Here is a 19,298-nt window from a genome sequence, read left to right on the forward strand (position 1 = left end):
AATAGGAATCAAACTAAGAATTACTGGTACATCTAGTAAAATAGATGTATTTTCTCACTGTGGACATTTAATCCCAAGTGCTAGAAAGTTCCTTAGAAATGTAACTTTAAATAAGAGTTTACACCTCACTAATGAGCATTTTCCATTTCTGTCCATTTGTTCATAAGCTAGCATTATAATTGGAAGCTTTTTCCTCCCCTTTCTCTATTTTCTAATATTTGAGACACAATGGAATATGTAATAATCTCTAAAAAGTGATTGAAGACCCACCACTTTTTCTCTGACCAAAGACCCACTGCTCTTCACGTTTACAGGCATCAGAACCACAGCATAAGAAATGCATTAATCAAGGGAAAAGGATGAATGCCTTGTTTATCTTGTATTTTAAGCAGAAATGTGAGATATTGCTATATCTGTAACTATAAAACCCTAAACCATAGAAATTGGGGTCCAGCTATGGAATTTACTATATTGCAAAACAAGTTAAAGGTGTGCAAGTGGGAATTCTGTCAGAGAAGACAAGATGAAATGATACAACTATTCCAACTCAGAACTGATATGCTCCAAGGTATAAGTTTTCTCACAATCACTGTAAATATGAATATTTTAGAGGTTAATATGGAGATCAAATGTGGAATGCATTTGCTGAAAAGATTAATATCTTTTCATTAAAAATGAGAGTGCACTGTTGGTTCAGCATTTGCATTTAGATCGAGTAAGTAATAAGTATATTGACTGCTTAAGACACCTATCTCCAAAATGGAAGATATGGATAAAGAGGGTAGTGTCCATACGCAGAAGTGGCCAAGCTTTTCCTATTTCCTACTGCTACCCCTTCAGAGACCTTAAGCCCTATCAACAAGAACACTGTGATTTACTTATCACAGCAGAACTGGTTGCATAGTGTAAAGAACATTTATGCAAACATCCATTCCTTCATGAGAGCAGCGTATTGCTGAATATGTATCGGTGGGCTGCTGTTGACTTGAAAAATTGCTAACGGCTGTACGGTCATCCATCAGTGTATGGACAGGAATGGATATTTGCAACACTGCTTTTTGTTGCAATTGCTGTTTAAAGCTTAGAGCCATCCGGTTAAGCGGGAGACTCAGCCAGCTATTACATTATTACATGTAGTCCACATAAACATGAGCAGGATCAGCTAATGTAACTCCAGGTTTCGCATCATTTATGGCTTAAGACTTTCAGCTCCATGTTTCCAAGTAATAAAGAGAGGGAAATTTATATAAGACTCAAGTAATGGTAGACTGATGCACCAAGATTGGTTCTAATGGTTACAGAACATAGCACTTGCCTGCTGAAATGGTGGCATGGCTTGCAAAGGCACACCAACTATCAGTCTTGCTGGAAAACATACATTTCACGTAACTGAATCAAGGCCAGGGTTTCTCAGAATCACAGAATACTTGAACTGGTTTTCTTAAGGTGTTAAAAAACATATGGGACAGCATATAGCAGATATCTCAAACTACTTGTTAACCTTAATTCAAATTAAGCACAGCAATTCCTATCAAACACAAAAGCATATTACTCCTCAAACTGTGGGAAGCAAAGTAAATATTTCACTTGAGCAACTGTGGCGGCAGCTTTCTTAGTACTTTAGTCATATAAAATTTATAAAAATCACACAGCTACTTTCCCACCGAGCAGAAGGGTCTGCAATACTGGCAAAACAGCACTGTGGGTAAGCAGAAAAAATGACTACTGATCCATAAAGGGAATTTACGAGTTGGGCCTACAAGGGAACAAGAACAAGTGTTTTCTCCTCCTATACACGTGGGGAACTTTATTTTTCTTTTACTGTAGGGAAGTGCCAGTTGGAAATGGACTGTCCATCCCTGAAATACAAAATTCAGAACATTTTCTCAAGGTTTCTTTCATCTTTTTTTCTTCTTCTCCCCCCTCACCCTGTTGTGCTCTATTTTGGGTCACTTAAACCATAGACTTTGATGGAGGGCATCCTTCTCCTTTGAATTTATAAATCAAAATATATTCTCCAGTGGGTATCTGGAGAATAATTTGCCCCCTAACACTCTTCAATCTTTATGGCTGACACATTCAAGGATGCTTAACTCCCACAAGGGGGAGAAAAAAAAAAAAAAAAAAAAAAAAGCAGCACATTAATCTTCAAAAATACGTCCTTACCTGCCTTCTGAAAATGAAAATGGATGTTCTTTTAGAAATTATCTCTGAGTTTTGCTTTAAACCCTGAGGATAATGCACTTTTCAGAAACAATTTTGAATCTGAGAATTTTATAAATCAAAATACACTGGCATATAAGTACAAATCCTGCATGGTACTAAGTATTTCCTTGAAGGCATGAGGCACTCGGCTTCCCTCAGCAGATGTCAATAGAAATCAAAAGCACTCAGCAGCTTGCTGGATGTAATCCATGGGATTCCTACATACACTTTTCCTGCATACTGGAGAGAATGACTTTTTTACTTAACGCTTTTATAGATGATACTACACTATGGAAATAGCTCCAAAGCACACAGAGTCACTCATCTGTGCAACATCACCACCCCACCCCCAACCCCACCCCACCCCCATTCAACTACTACCAAGGGTAAAAAAATAAAATAGCTAGGTTGGGGATGTGAACGCAGACATGCAACTCAAGACCTAAAATGACCTTTCTGATTCTAGATAGTGCAAGAAACAAAACAACCCTGAAGAGAGAGTGTTGCCTTTTACATCACATATTACTTCTGGTGCTTTATGCACAGAAGACCTTTGGAATAGCCTTTGAAGGAGAGGACACCTAACACACCAGGGAGCATTCCCGTCTCCATACTATCAGTTTAGCAAGAGACCTGGTAAATGCTATTCACAGAAAAAAATTTTTTGAAGGCCTGTAGGAATTTAACAAAATTATCTTCATTTTGAGCTGATCCTGTAGAGCTAAAAACAAACAGATGAACAATTGAGGTTCACCAGAAACAAGTTAATTCTTTCCTTTTCCCTTTCTTTTAAATTTTCCTTGATTTTAAAAGTGTCTACTTAGAATTTACTTTTAACTCTAAAGTATTACCATAAAAAATATTTTTATTTTAATCTCCTAAAAATTTTTAACCTAGATGTTTACTCGTGCATGTGAACATTCTCCCACATGTATTTACTTGGATATAAAAATTGAGCTCTCCAGATGGTCTTTTTTTTGTTTTTTTAACTTTAGGGTAAATACCTGTATTTTCACTCTTTGCACTGAAATAAGAATTTCTGAGGCTATGCCTTAGCAACTCTTCTGAACGTGCTGAAGCATGGAAAAATAGCATGGACTATACAATATGGGCTTAATCTGCCAGATACTTTGTATCTCCACATCTCAGTATCTCCCATTGGGCAGTACCCTCGGCTCCTGTTCCCTCTGATGCACAAACATGAAATAAATGATACTTAAGACTAAAAAAGGACCCAAATCAAAATATAAGCTCAAACAATTTATACTCTTTTAAATGTGTTAAATGAAATGGAAAGTTTCTGAAAAGCATCAAGATCCAAGCAATAGTAAAACTTACTAAAAGAGATGGAAAATATGAGTAATTTTAATCAGTGTTTTAACATGCTTTAGAAGAGTTTATATCACCCTCTGGTGCATATGATTGATGAGACATAGTTTTCTCTTTTCTCTGTGTCCATGCTAGAGAAATTTTTACTTTAATTCAGCTTCTTAATTGGTGTCTAGGACTAATGCAGTTTTAATCAGCACACTTACAAGGAACAACTACGAAAAACCACTTTTGACTCTACTCACTTTTAAGATTCAAATAGAAAATAAACAGAGTTAGCAGAAGACAGAAAAATCAGAGGCAGTTGACCCAGTTTAGAGTTTAAGTAAAATCTAGGAGAAGCCGCAGGTCTGGACTGGCAGCCATGAATAATCAGATTCACCCAGACCAGTTTCTGGAGCTGCGGAATTCCCCAGCAGAAATGCATCTCCCCTGCCACCCCTGTACGGTGTGCACCTTCAGCAGCTGCACCCACTTACTTGCAAATACTGCTGACTCAAATCCCAGTCATAAAAAGGATCAGCTGAGTTGCTCAATATTTATTCTCTTTTCCAAGCAATGGAAAACATTATGAAAAATCTTGCTGCTCCTGATGCATGTCTGCTATAATACACTCTCCAATGAGACACCAACAAAAGAAGGGTAAGACCTGAGGAGGTAAAAGCATCCGTCCTTTTCACAGATACTGTTTCATGCGGTCTTTGCCCAACCATCACTCAATCTACATTTTTTGTCCTCTGATGTCACACATGTATTAGCAAGGCTTTCAGGGGAAAGATCACTTCTTTGTGCCGTGTTTCTACAATGCATCTCCATAGGAGATAGTGATAAATAGCCAAAATGTTTAAGATCTAAAAAGGCTCACCAGGAAAATAAAACAATAACATCCTTATATCAGCTGATACCCTACAGAGGAGTGCCAAATAGTACATTCGCCCTGCCCACCACCTTTCCAGCATCCTGATAATCACTTCTTCAAGCCTGGTGATACGCAGACACCATATTCCCCAAGCAGTAGCCAGAGAGCCATTTCCTCCTCAGCTGTTACTCCTGTCTCTCTCCACCTGAGGCAGACAGTTCTTTTACCATAGTTCAATTTCATGAGCTACACAGAAATCCATGTTATTTATATAATATCAGGATTATGTTGGCACCCAGAATTGTTCATAATAGGACCATTAGGCTGCTCATCCCTAAAAGCCAATACTACAGTTAAAAACAGAAGTTATACATCTTTGACCATGAACGGCTAACTCCACAGATCTAAAAAAGGAGGCATGACTACCAGTTTCTACACAAGATGTACATAAGCAGGAGAGGGGAGAAGAGGCTGAACCCACGAAGATGACAGAGAACACTTCTTATGAAGAAATGGAAAACATGCTTTTTCCTACACCTTTCACCTGACAAGAAAATATTAGGCTGCAGATTTTTTTTTTATTTTTAAATTTTAACTGCAGATAATGATTGGATTTAGTGTTAAAATTTTACATAGCCCTACATTTTGGCTTATAAAACATACAGCATTTTTAGCAACAACAAGAATTTGCAGTTTCAACGAGACTACAGCTTGCCATGTCACCTTTAAAGCAAAGATATTGAATCTACTATTACTAAAAATCATGAGGAATTCAGATCTTGCTTTCAGGATATACTATCCAGCTGTAATACCAGTTCGATTGAGGCCAGGGTTCTTGTATGGAGACAGCATCATTATTTCATGAATCACCAGTGACCTTTGGAAGATACTAGGAAAAGCAGGCATGTTCATTCCCTTCCATTGATTTTCTAATTTTGAGTAAATTGGTTTAATCTGGGGAACAGTTATCTGCTAGGAATAAAAATACCTTAACTGACTTTAAAAAAAACAGTATAAAGCTTTTGAACCAAAACAATGAATTTAGAAGGGAAACTTGAGGTAAAAAGGCAGCGATTATGTAAGTCTTGGGCACAATTCTGTGGCCAGCCGCGCAAGTGTGAAAGGACTGGAATCTCTCTAAACTTAACAGACAGATCCTACACGCCCAGACCTTACTTTTACTGCACTGCCTGTCTGGAATATGTGTCTGGTTTACCCGTTAAACACCTGCTGTTAGAAAAGCCTGCAGGAAAATTACTGACCTAACATGGGCAGTGGTATGGGCATCATTTTCATCTGGTTAAAATGAGAAATAGTGTGCTGAATATTGACAGTCCTCAATCTAACCAGCTTAGAAGATAAGTTCAGTAAATCAGCATGTACCTGAAACAGTCTGCAAGAAAAGAACTCGGTCGTCTCCACAAACCTAAGAGTACACAGGGCTACATAATTGGTAGGAAAATGGTGATTTATAGATTGACTAACTGCTCAGGGTCAACATTGTATTGGTGCCCAGATCTCATTTATTCTGATAACTAAACCTTTGTCTTAACCAATTGGCTCTGCTTTATAATCTTCTGGAAGTGAAATGATCATACCTAAGCTTTCTTTGCTATCAATTTACACTCTTATAATGTTAATGACCTATAATAAACATAGATTTTGGCACTATGGTAATTCACCTTAAAGCCACATGCAGACTACCTTTACTATTCCTTTTTTGCGTTTTCATTTTTGCCTATGGGGTACAAATTCGATTAGTCTAGTAAGTCCACTCAATAAAAAGAAAATTCTAGAAAAGGATTTAAGGCACCAAACTGTAACAATCACGTAGCAAGCTATATATACAATTAGGTTTGTGGTTTGGGTTTTTTTACTTCCAAAGAGTCATTTGGTAACCCTAAATTTAATTCCACTTATTCGTAAGATCTTTGCTCTTGCCAGTCCAAAACACTAAACATCTTGCCCAGAAATTATGAACAACAAAATTTATAAATATTGATCAGAGAATATAACTTCTTAAGCACAAATAAGAAATAAACAAAACTCTTGAAAAGACTTCTCAAAGTTGAACATCTGAACCCCCATTGCTGCAATATTCTGAACCTCTTTTCAAGCCACAGAAGAAGTTTATAGACATAAACGTTAAAAATATCAGACTAGCAACAGGAAAACATTCACTTACCTCACGATCCAACAGTACAGGTGACACCACTGTAACAATATCTCCCTTTTCTGGGTCAATGTAGAACATATTTGGAGATGGTTTGGTAGGTGTCTGTTTGAGGATGTGATACCGCAGAAGAGCATTGTCTGTGCTAGAGTCATCAGCATCGAATGCAGTCATACGCATCACAGTCGTACCTGAGAGAGAGGTAGACACACAGCAGAATGCAGTTAGCAACAACGTGTAAAATTATATTGCCTTCAAGTGTGAGAACCAGGTGGGCGCAATATATAATTATCTCATCAAGACCACTAAGTAGTTTCACCTGATACTTATTTTGTGCTTTTAATTTTACTTGCTACTGAGCCAGCAACAAAAGACCAGTGTTTCTGGTTTGCAGCAGACCTATAACTCTGTAAGTTCCCCACGTTTGTATGCCATCAGACTCATTACATTTCACTAAGTGAACTACAGGTGTATCTTTTTCACTTTAAATTCTACGGTACATTTATGATGAAGATGACCATGCTGAAGGAAAAGTCTATCTTCACTTTAGTCTTGCACAGTTTCAGAATTGGTTGGACATTATAATTTCTGTCAGTAAGGAATTTTGTAATTATTAAAGCCTACATTGTTATAATTGCAATTTGTACAAGTTTATGGGCTTACTGTATCAGTGTCAATGAAACAACAAAAAAAAAACCCCAACCAAACACGCCTCTATTGCCATGCTGTCCTTCAAGTGATGAAGATTGCTTTTAACATTAAAATCCTAAAGCATACAGTTCTGCTACACAGTGCAATATGGTAAACACTTGACTGCACAGATTCCTACAGTATCTGTGTACAGAGGAAAAACGTTACTCTTCTATATCATAATTAATACAGGAGGACTGAGATGCTGCCAATTCTGTACTTAGCTAGTGGTACACATACTCCTGCATTGCAGGATCAAGTCTTTTCCTCTCCCTTAGACAGGCACTTAGACAGGCTGACATAGCCTACAAAATTCGGTCATAGCATTCTTTTATTTGCTTTCTACTGCACTTTAAGAATGGGAGAAAAGAAGTATGTAAAGGTGAACAGTAAAGTTCACCTGGGCTGAACCATGAGATATTCACCCCTAGATCATTGTGGTTTCTTAATCCATTCGTTTATAGGTATAAATGCAAGCATTATTAAAAAAAAATATTGAAAAGGAATATATCAGCACACCAAAACAAAAGTATTTCTGATAATATTGACCTGAAGAAAGAGTAAAATCCTACCAAATAACAAAATAACCAAGTAACCAAATAACAAATCAATAAACTAATTTCAATGCTGAACCAAAGTTAAGTAACAAATTAATGCAAAAGATATTTGCAAACTTGATACAAATAAGGAATCTAGAAAAGCATCCGTTCTTTTGCCTAAAAATCCCAACTGAAATAATGTATCAAACTCCATCAACTATACAATTTACATTTAAGTAGATTAGCACTGAAACCATATTATCTAATGTGTGAACCACAACGTCAAAGTTAGTTATAATTCTTTATCAGAGATTAATTCTTATGTGGTGGCTAACAACTACTTTCCCCTCATAGACTTTCAAATAAAAGTATTATTTTAAAATATCATGATGAAAAACATTTCAACATTTCAACATTCTTGTTGCTTAACATGTCTGTAAGACCTTATAATCTGTTCTCAGTATCTGTATAGACTTTTGTGGCGAAAAAACTACAAGTGATTAAAACCTTCTGGTCAGACAAGGTCTAAGACAGTACATCACAAGTGCCTGCAAAACAAATATGTATCAATCAGGTGCAATGCTAAACAGCGAGTCTATATTCTTTGCGAAGGTCTTGAAGCACAGAGCACTTAAAAATCAAAACAAAAAATAAAATAAAAATGAAATATTGTGATAAAAGTTCAAACAAACCCAGCTTCATTTATAGGCTGACATAGTAACTGCCTTGTTCACTGTTAAACAAACACAACTGGGTTGTTTAGATATGTTTCTCTTTTTTTTTTTTTTTTTTTTTTTTTTTCTGCACTTCCCAGAGTACAAAGTATCGCCTCTTCTTGTAGTGACCTTGAATATAAGCTCTCAAAGGTTTTTCTTCATTGCTACTTCAGGCAGAGTTACCCCCTTGAGAAAAATAACAGAGATCTGACAACATGTTGTTTTTATTCACCAATGATTAGAGGTCAGACAGCTCAAAAAGAAGCTTTACCGCTGGATACCATGCGGTGTTTTCCAATATTACAAGATGATTCTAGGCCTGATATTTTCTCCTTCTTTGTTTGAGACTTCCTCTGAAGAAAAAAAGAGCAGCTTTCTGTTTCGAAGAATGAAGATTCACCCACCCTCTTTTCACAAGTACAACACATTGTTCTATTTTTTAGATATTTATCACATTTTGAGAAGTTTATTTATATTCACATTGGATAACGTGTTTCATGAACATCTCCTAAATCACAAGACTTCAGTGAGATAAAGAAGAATTAAGGCAAATCTTCAAGGGAATACCTGAGTTCAAGTGAAACTGAACGGGTTTCAGCACGCAACTCTTTCCTGAAAAATGCAATTTACTAAGATGCTATACTCAAGTACATTAGATTATATTTTTAATGAATATACAGTTGCTACTATTATTAATCTATTAGATGAGTTGATGCTCAGCAGAGATTTAGAAACTGATTAAAATATATGCTTAGGTAGAAATCCTATTGCCCCCGACAGTTCTACTGAAATATTTCTGATGCTAAGACTGTGGAAGGCACATGTAGGTTTGAAGATCTAATGTAAATCCCCAAATCTCTAGTACACTGGCATAAAACTGGCTTAATACAATGGCTGAGTCTGATGCTGGTTTGCCAGCTGCAGTTCTTTAACCTTTCAACTCCCTGGACGTTAACTTGTTCTGTGCAATCATTCCTTTGGTGCATACAGATAACAAATTCCAGCAACACAGAAGAGCAGAATGTTAACATTTGTTTTGCATAGAAATGATAGTTTCAGGAGGAAAGTTGTAGAGAAATAGATCTATTTTTTTCTATGTTGCTTCTGTCAAAAGTTTTGTGATACTGGTTTCTAGCTACCATCAGAGTCTCATTTACATTTAAGTAAAAGTTATTCTATTCTCACAAGTTCATATAACACGTAAAAATGCGCATAAAATGGGGTTGTCTTTAGATGTCATTATGCATTAGTACAGTCCAAGGTTGTACCTGTTTTCTGTTCATGAACACCAATACAGAAACCTACATCTCTCTAACCATCACCTATACGCTCACACCACCGCAGCCAGCGGAGCTGGAATACTGCAGGGAAAGGGAGCCCTTGCACTGATCGGAAGGTTGGTGCTAGGCTTCAGCAGCCGTGCTGACGAGGGCTTGTCCCCCAAACATATCCTTTCCCCTCTTGCACTCACAAGCAAGCTCACAAACTAACCAGAGTTCAATGCTGTCTGTTCATTTCAAAGCACAGTGGTGCCTAATTACATTCTACTTCATTAAAACAAAACAAACAAACCCCACACACATACAACAAGCTAGAATGGGCTAGTATTTGTGGTTGATGCCTCAAAAATCACAACCGCTTTAAATCAGCAGCTAAATTATATTCCAGTGACTTTTTGGAGAAGTCTGATAGCTATATTTCCAGGGAAGAACATTTCTGTCCTAGCTGAGGTGTTCACATAGAGAACACACATGACTCTACATTTGGAACTGGACCACCATAAGAGACAATGTTTATAGAGTTCTTTTTCCTAAAAATATAGTGACACATATTTTCATTTTAAAAGGCTCTACAGCATACATCCAAGTCCAAAAGCGTTTAATTCAAGATGCACACTTCCTCAGTATTACTCCTTCATCATAAAGTTTTATTCTTCATAAAAGATTCATTTCCCCAGACCCATAAACTGACTACTTCTAATTCAGTGTCATTTTATAAATACTTCCATTCCTGGCATCAATCAAATGCAGCTGGCTTTCAAACCACAAAACAACAGCTTTCTACATTATCATGTTAAACAATATATATTAACTTATCAAGCTAGAGGAAGAAATGTCTGCAAAATCAGCAACTTTACAGTTCTTCCAATGATGCACAGAGACTGATTGAGGCAGTCTCTCTCAGTAAAGGTATAGTTATGCCTTGGTGTATTTCAATATTCATGGTTTGTCACACCTTCTGGGCAGTTTTGCTATTACCATAATCACTCAAAACCGCTACTTGCACCTCCCAGAGTTCCTCATTGATCGGACATATATCCCAGTAGCCAGGTCATTGCTCCAGAGGCTGCAGCTATCAATCTGTTGTTTGCTCATTTGGCCTGGAAGTCAGCTTGGAAATATTGGCAAAAAACTCCCCTTAGGCATTAAGAAGTAAAACACAATGCTTGCACAATTTTGTGGTGATTGGAGCAGATGGTTTCTTGGGAAAAAAGCTTGTTGGCATTTTGTTATTTACCTCTTAATAACCTTTCCATTTCCTCTTTTTTTTTTTTTTTTTTTTCCTTTTAGGTGCATTTTTTTTTCTGTCAAGATGCCAAAAGAACCCTGGGAACAGTTCAGCTGATGGATGAGATTACTACTAACCTCCTATCCTTTCTATTTATTTATTATAGTCAGCTGGTGGGTGTACAAAAAGGACTGGAATGTACTGGAAGGGAGGCCTATTTCCAGCTTAGTGAAATGTGAACAAGTGTCATAAGCCTACAAACTTAAAAGACAAATTTGAATACTAACATTAAAATATTATCCAGTTTAAGGACTGAACAGTTTTAACTTAATGAGTGCTCAAAAGCTTGATATTGGTTTTCTCGTTATTTTCACTCTTTTTGCGAGTCTCTACTGTATGTTCAGCACATTAAATACTCTACGGAAATGGAAGGATCTACTTGCCTAATTAACTTGGATTGCTGTGTTTTATTTCCACCTTCTTCACAAGTTCAGATATACGTCTGTACACAGATAATAATCAGTTGAACAATGGTATATTTTCAAAAAGTAAAGCTATTTCAACCCAAGGGAGACAACAAAGAATGAAAAACAGGATGAAAAAGGAAGAAATCAAGGCTACCTATAACTCCACAACACATCACATTTATCACTACAGAAAAAAAAAATAATATATAAACTTTCAGAAAATGGAGCAAAGGAGAATACCCTCCTATTATACTCAAATAATTGCATGTTTGACTGTCATTTTGTACTTTAAAGACAATAAGCCCTAGGGAAGCAAAACAAATGTAATGTCTATAATGTTTCCAATCAAGTGCATTTGAATTGCAACTACAGTTATTAACTTATGTGTGTTATTAAAAACTTGAAGCCGTTGTTCAGTAGAGAAGATACTTAGTAAAAATTAAGTAGTTCAGGCTTTTTAGCATATCTTATGTTTGTATAGGGCAGTAATTTTCTACCCTACAGGACATTTTCCATATCGTCTATTCAGATGTCTGGCAAATTCAGGATATGTGCATACTTTTAAAAATAGAGTTTAGACAGCACAGCTGATTAGTGTGCTGGGCATGCCATCTGAGCATGCAGTCAGCACGAGTGGAGAGATGCACTGGTGAACTGTCAGTTGTGGAATGAATAATCAACAAACTTCTGTTGATACACAAAAGAAATTTCAGTAATGTTAAGTAGAGAAGAAGAACTGTTAAGAATTGCTGCTATGTGTAAAGACTTAATGCAGTCAGAAAGCATATAAATCGAGTAGGAAATAATGGAACATTCCTAGTTGAACATTATGACAAAACTGTAAAGATGAATAGGCAGGTCAGCCTTTAGCAATACTAGCATTTAACCTTTTTTTCCCATGAGTAACACAGCCGTTTTGGTAGAATAAGTTATTCACTCCTGGGATTTTTTGAGAATGAGTTACATACAGTAGTGTCCCTAGCCGTACAGTCGGGTAGAGCGTCTCATGCCTGGAAATGATGTTAAGAACTTGCAGGTATCTGTTGCTCAAGGAGAGACATGGATACATGAAATGCCCGTAAATGAATTTGTATTAGTTGAAGTTACGTGAAATAAATGCTACTTTGGTATATTGTGCTTTGTCTCTGGTGCTATGAATGCTTCTTTCTTCAGCATAAAATTGTTGGGTGAAAACACTGAAAATTGTCAGCCCCAACAAGGCTTCCCAAATCATGCATATATTATCAGTACATACCAGGTTGTGAGATGTTGTGGTAGCATATACTTACGCTCTTCTTTGTGCAGATACAAGAAATTATGAAGCAAATAAAAAGAGCATTATTTATCCTTTCAGAATTCTAAGATCCCCATCACAAATCTTGCATTCTACAAAATATGAAATTTGTGGTCCCTGATTGGGATAACTTACATTTTAGACACCATGCAGTCTTCCCTTACACAAAAAAAAATAATAATAAAAAAATAATTGCACGTAGTTTTTGCATTTGTCTGATAGACTACAGATAGTATGAGACTACAGACAGCATGAAACAGGCAGTTCCATGAGAAGTAAAATCAATGAAGTCTCATTTCTTTTCCTTCTTTTACTGTCCAAAGGCTAGTGTCCTGGATGGATAAGATGATGATTTAGAGCGGCTAAAGTCATTCATTCCCTTAGCAAGACCTTTCATAGGATCTTTTTCTCTTTTATTTTCATGAGAGTTGTATGAATTTAAGGTACTCCTTCAGACAACTTTATCCCTATGAGAAAATTAGTGGAAATCGAGTAGCAAGTTCAAAAGTTTTGAGGGACTGACTGCCCGACAGACGGGTAGAAACACATGCTAAAAGCTAACTTACTCAGATGGCTTCTTATTTTTATGTGCCAGTTTCTTTTCATCATGTATCTATATTAAAACTCAAAAATAAAAACTATTCCCAAGCAGTCAGTCCATCACAGGAAAGCAATATGCTGTTTTTTCTGTATGCCAAGTGTACTACTTATTAAGTAAAAAAGTAACAACAGAAACCTTGATATGTAGTGACACAGCTATTAAAGGCTTTTACATAAGAGGAACAAGGGCTTGTTGGTGGAAATGTGTTCTTTTTCAGAGTACATGTCAAACTCCTCAACTTTTAAAAAAATATTAACTTTTCACATTTAAAAATTAAAAGGGTTTAATATTTTAACATACAGGGTAGCTGAGACAGAAAGTGTGGTGTGTTCCCGAACCAAGTTTATCCTTTCTTAAATGTGAATCTAAACCTCCAGATAACGGGAACAAGGGAAATAGGAGAGGAGAAGAATAGTGACTGCTCCCCACCAAATTATATCTACTACAATTCCATCTTCCATTAAACAGTTCCCCCAGTTTTACTCAACATCATTGTTACCCCTTCAAGAAGCAAGCCTTCCTTGTTCAGACATGGGGAAGTCATCACACTTGTTCACTTACAGCCTCTTCAGATGGACTGGGAATTGCAAATTTAGTGAAAAAGGACTTTTAACAATAGAGCTGTAGATGAAATGAAGACATCCTTCCTCCAGATATGAACAGGCTGCATATTTAATCAAACCACCAAAGATTTTTTCTTAACTGGGATTCTGCTTGATTCCTGGATCCATAGTAAAAATGTCGCACTCTCATGTCTGCTTCCCTTTTGACCAGTGAAGTCTATTAAGACATGAATTACTTCTTGGATCATAACCATAAGCTATAAAAAGTCCCACTGTTCTAATATTCTAACTGCCAATTCATAACATAATCTTATATGTCAGATAACATAATTCATAAAGCAATATAACACATTCTCTTGAAGTAAATGGTTTAATGTAAATGATGATATGCATTGAACATCTCACAGCAGGCGAATATGACAGAATGGTGATTTATGTGTGAAGGAATAGCTATTCAACATACAAAGAGTAAGATTCAGTCCTAAGCACACTCAGAAAACAGTCAGGCTAGCACTAGAAGTCAATCAAAAAAATCACAGGAAATAAAGACTAGATGAGACATTACAACATCATTAAAACGAACCCCCTAATAACAATGCAGGACCATTCTGAAAAGATAGAGAACAATACTGGCCTCATTTCTGAAAACCTCAAATGGAGAAATTTCCATAATCCCTATGTAACTTATCACCACGACAAATGCTTTTGGCACACACCTGCCAGAAGCTAGCTCAGATCCTAAGAGGAGGCAGGTCAATGCCTGAAATAGCCAGTTAAACGCTAGACCATCACTGCACCAGTGGAGATGGAGGATGCTGAGCTCTTTCCTCACCTTTCACAAAACCAGAATAAAAAGTCTGAGACTCAACACCTCTTGCCTAGTGACTTGCTCATGCACTCAGCACTTTGATCTGAACTGTTTGACAGCCGAAACACTTTGGCAGAGATGCTTACAACTCACATGACTCACCATGCTGTTTTCCCAGTTCCCATGTAAAATTGGAATAGCCTGCAATCATTCAAATTTGATTTCAGGCGTATGCAAGCTGTTTAAATGCAGATGCAAAGTTTATAGTCAAGAACATCCAAGCAGAAAGCTTACTAAAATATATATATTCTGCACTTATATCTGTTTTATAATCCAAATATTTTCTTTTAGCTTTTCTCTACCTTTTATTTAATAGTTTCCCATTCTTCTACTCTTCCCTGTTTATCTGTGTGGTATAATTTTGGCCAGAGCAATGCAAATTCCTAATATACAGCAATTTTTAAAGTAATACAAATATATAAAGCTTGATGTAAATTTCATATCCAGAAATACCCATAAGAAATTACCTTTTGAATGTAGCAGAAAGCTTCCCCTGAACCTCAAGACAGAAAATAAACCAGACAAAGTTAGATTAATCATTTCACTTTCTCCCAAAAAATAAGTTAATAACCAGTTTCTCCTAGCCTTTAAGCAGGGAGGCATTTTTAATCAAGATAAACGAAGAAAACAAAACACATTTCAGAGGTTTCACTTAAGCTAGTAAAAAAGGATTGTCAATTATTTGCATTTTGAACTTCTGGGAGAGAACGGGCTGTCTTTCAGTTCAAAGCCACTTTCACCTTGTCTCCATCCAGCCCTGTCAAGAAGAGTTAGCAATGTGAAAATGTGTAGGAATGGCAACAAGAGCAAGTACCGACTCTTCTCTTAGCCTTTATATTAAACAAAACATAGCTAAACGTTGGGAACCTAGCTCACATTCAGCTATCCATTAAGCCATGAAAGCCTCTGAATTCAAAGACCTAGCAGCATGCACCAGCCCTCGGAGCCAGGTGAGCATCCTAGCTGTATTCCAGACAGCAATGCTTTCTCAGCATCCATGTCCTCTGGAAAGGAAACTTAGGTGCACTGGTAGAGACAAAGCTGCAGTGTATTTTAATAGGTCCACCAATATGGACTAGTGGAGAACCTGGGCTGTGAGGGCATACCTTAGCTGAGAAAGAATTAAGGTAACACTTCAGATCGTTATTCTGTTATTATTTTTTTTAATGGTGAAATCCCACATCAGTAGTGGTTACAACACAGAGGTGTTTCTCAGTCATATTTTCTTTTTAAGCTAGGACTGTCTGTAAGGCAGAAGTGAAACTAGTTTAAAATTCATGGAAAGAGATCAGTGCCAACTGTGGGCTTTAAATCAGTAGTGTATTAAAATCTAGTAACACGTTGAGAATGAAAAGGAAATGAGAATATTTTTCCTTTCATTCGAACAACAAATTATTTCAAAATGAAAAATAAAAGCAATGCAATTATTGACAGTAAGTGTCTGTTTTTGTTTTTGTTTTTTTAATATGTGAAAATACAGTCTGTGTGGAATGGGTAATAAGAAACCTTGCATTAGGACTTGTTCAAGAACAACAACAAAACTGAGAGATTTTTCTATGAAGGTGGTGTTTTCACAGATTTCAATAGTCTCTTGATCAGGGCCACACTTCATAAATGGAAGATCTCATTCTTTAAATTAATTACTTTTGTAAAGAAACTGACTGGCTTAAAAACGTCTTATAAGAAAGACAGCAAATATACTTCCTTTTCGCAGTGGGCTTTAATCAAGAATATGTCATTACTTTACAGAAATCACTTTGGACTATTCTTCTCTGTCCAAGTAAGGTACACTGGCATGTTTCATGATTAAACTGTAATAATATTACATTTTAATAAGATCTCTCAGTGCAAGGTCAATCTTCCCTGATTGGAAATACTTTTTGAGACAGTGGGCCAGAATTTCTGTTGATCTAAATCAGCCCAGCACTACTAAAGCAAAGATTTATATTAGGTGAGGCTATGGAATACAGGAATGACCTTGAAGCTCTATATCAGGTATACACAGCATTACACTACCTTTATTCCCTCTTTACCTTCCTAATTTCTCACTTCACTATAAGTGAAATGAAAAGAGAAAAGTAAAAGGACAATCTGTGCCTTTTTGCGCCTCTCCTGTATTAGACCCTTCTATAAGTTGCTGGTACAAGAAATAAAAGTACTGATTTCTTTCACCTAGATCTATATGATAATGATAATACACCAACATACACTTCATCTGTAACTGCACCTCAAAAGTCTTTCTCTTTATTCTTTGCCTCTAACCAATATGAACTGGTTGTGCATTAATCTCATGTTAAAAGGTGGGGATATAATTGGAAGACCCATCCTTGTTATCCATGCATCTGTCACTGATTCTCATCATCTGCGTCAATCCAAAATTAATCCATATAAACCAAGAGTGCTTCAATATTATAAAAGTGGCACTAATGAAAGAAGAATCAGACCTCATAATGAGAAAGTAGATCTTCCTCCATAGTTTCTAGCTTCATCTGTAGAACCAGAGCACACACTTATTCTAATGTACCATTTCATCTTTGTATTGATCTCATAGTCAAGCCCTAGCCATTTGATCTATTAAACATCTGAAAGTTTTTTATCTGAAGGATAAGTGTTTCCATCTTAATACAGGATCTTTTTAGGTAAGTTTTGTTTTTATTTCCCCCCTCCCACAGATGAACTACTAGATAAATTATTTGGTTGGTCTTCCAGTGTTTGCTTTGTTGAAGTTATTAAAATTCATCCTGCCCAGACAATACTTCGTAATGAACTTCTTCACTGCTACATCAAATAAATGAATTGGACAACTATTCCCTGTTCTTAATCCAGAGAATTGCATTGCCCATCGCACTTTTCTAGATAAATCAAAGGTGCACTAATCTCTGTTAAAATTACAAACAGAAGTGGAATATTTGATTGTAAGGTGTCCAAGCTAGTATTGAAAAAAATCAGTACAGAAGGATCATAAGGCATGTCTTGGAAAGATATCATTTCCTTTAAAAAGCATTCATTCTTCCCCCATACATTCTTCTGAATGAAGTTCAATAGCTTCCCACAGTAAAAGGGTCCACAGTGAGGTAGGATAAACACCATCAGTTATTCTGGAAACCTACACTTTGAAGTGGCCAGCCTTTAAATCAAATCCATAGCAACAGCTCATTCCCTAATAGCATTCTAGAATAACAGACAATGGAATGTTTTTCAGCCATTTCTCCATCTTGAGACTGAAATATCTGCATATAGAAATCTTTGCAGTACTACTCAGTATCCTCTTTATGGCTAAATTATATTTGAAAGCCATTGATAGCTGAATTTAATAAATGATTCAGATGCTGAAAGAGTATGGTCTATGATTTTAAAGCAGGTCTTTGAAACTACCTTATAAATCACAGGTTTCAAAAACTATCCATATACGTAACAAGAATACAGTTTGGAGTGTGTGGTATAAGTTTTCAATATGGGCCTTGGATATTATTTTCTGATTTAAGTCATTAATTAAGTCACTAAGTTCAGCAAGTTTAGGGTTAGTGTGATTAATTTCACTCAGTTACACCCTTTTCAGGGTCAGAGATATATAGTCTTTAAGTTTCTTAATAGTTACTAGAGAGGGACTGGCAATTTCGGATGCAGTTCATCCCATTCTAAGCTAAATATTTTAAGAAAGGTGAGATGAAGAATCTTTAGAAGTGATTAATTCTGGAGGAAAGCTCAGAAAAGGTATCAAACTCCCAGGCACTTAAAACAGGTGTTACCACTCCTATTAATTCTGCCCATCACTACACATGTGGAAAAGAGGGTTAGAATGAAATTATTCTCTTGTATTTTTGTTCTAGTATCACACCCCCCCAAAAAAATCCCTTTTTTTTCCCCCTATTTATGACTACTTATGGCTGAAGGGAAAGCATGCTTGTAGGAAGTGCATTAGAGGCATGCCCCAGCCGTGCTGGACAGCTTTACAGTCTGCACTGATGCTTGACCCTTGGAAAGTGGAGGTCTGCAAGGATTAACAGCAGGCCTTGATAGCATTGTTCTTACTCTCTCAGAATTGATGCATCATATTAGGAAAGAGCCTTAAGCAACAAATCAAGTTATTTTAACTTTGTGTATAATTGATTTAGTATTGAAAGGGCTACATTATGTCCCTGCAGAGGAAATATGGGTATGGAAAAGGCTCTGTATGTCATAAAACATCTAAATATTGACTGTGGAACTCCTTAATGTAAAATTAATAATTAAACACAGAACAGCTCATGATATATCACTGTCAGTAATTGGATCCTTAGAGAACACAAGGATTTGCACAGCTGTGTGCAAATATAGTTATCAAGTCACAGGCCTGTTCAAGTATATTTACACATTTGCACATATTCATTTGAAGCCCGAAGAAAACAAGCATCAGTCAGCGCTATATTCTGTCAAAAAGGAAGAGCCAGAGACAGATTTTAAATGGTGAAACACTTCTACCTTTCCACCAAGGCCTTTTACACAG

The 19,298-nt window shown here is 36.5% G+C and overlaps 1 protein-coding gene across 2 annotated transcripts in view; it reads right to left on the minus strand.

The window, feature by feature from the left end:
* CDH13 (cadherin 13) overlaps positions 1-19,298 on the minus strand; it is a 504,987-nt gene that overhangs the window by 142,873 nt on the left and 342,816 nt on the right. For both annotated transcript variants that reach the window (XM_040614995.1, XM_040614994.1), the window contains exon 7: positions 6,579-6,757. In XM_040614995.1, coding sequence (XP_040470929.1) covers positions 6,579-6,757 — 179 coding nt within the window. The remainder of the gene's footprint in view (positions 1-6,578; positions 6,758-19,298) is intronic.

This window comes from Falco naumanni, chromosome 15 (assembly GCF_017639655.2).
Source record: "Falco naumanni isolate bFalNau1 chromosome 15, bFalNau1.pat, whole genome shotgun sequence".
NCBI classification, from domain to species: domain Eukaryota; kingdom Metazoa; phylum Chordata; class Aves; order Falconiformes; family Falconidae; genus Falco; species Falco naumanni.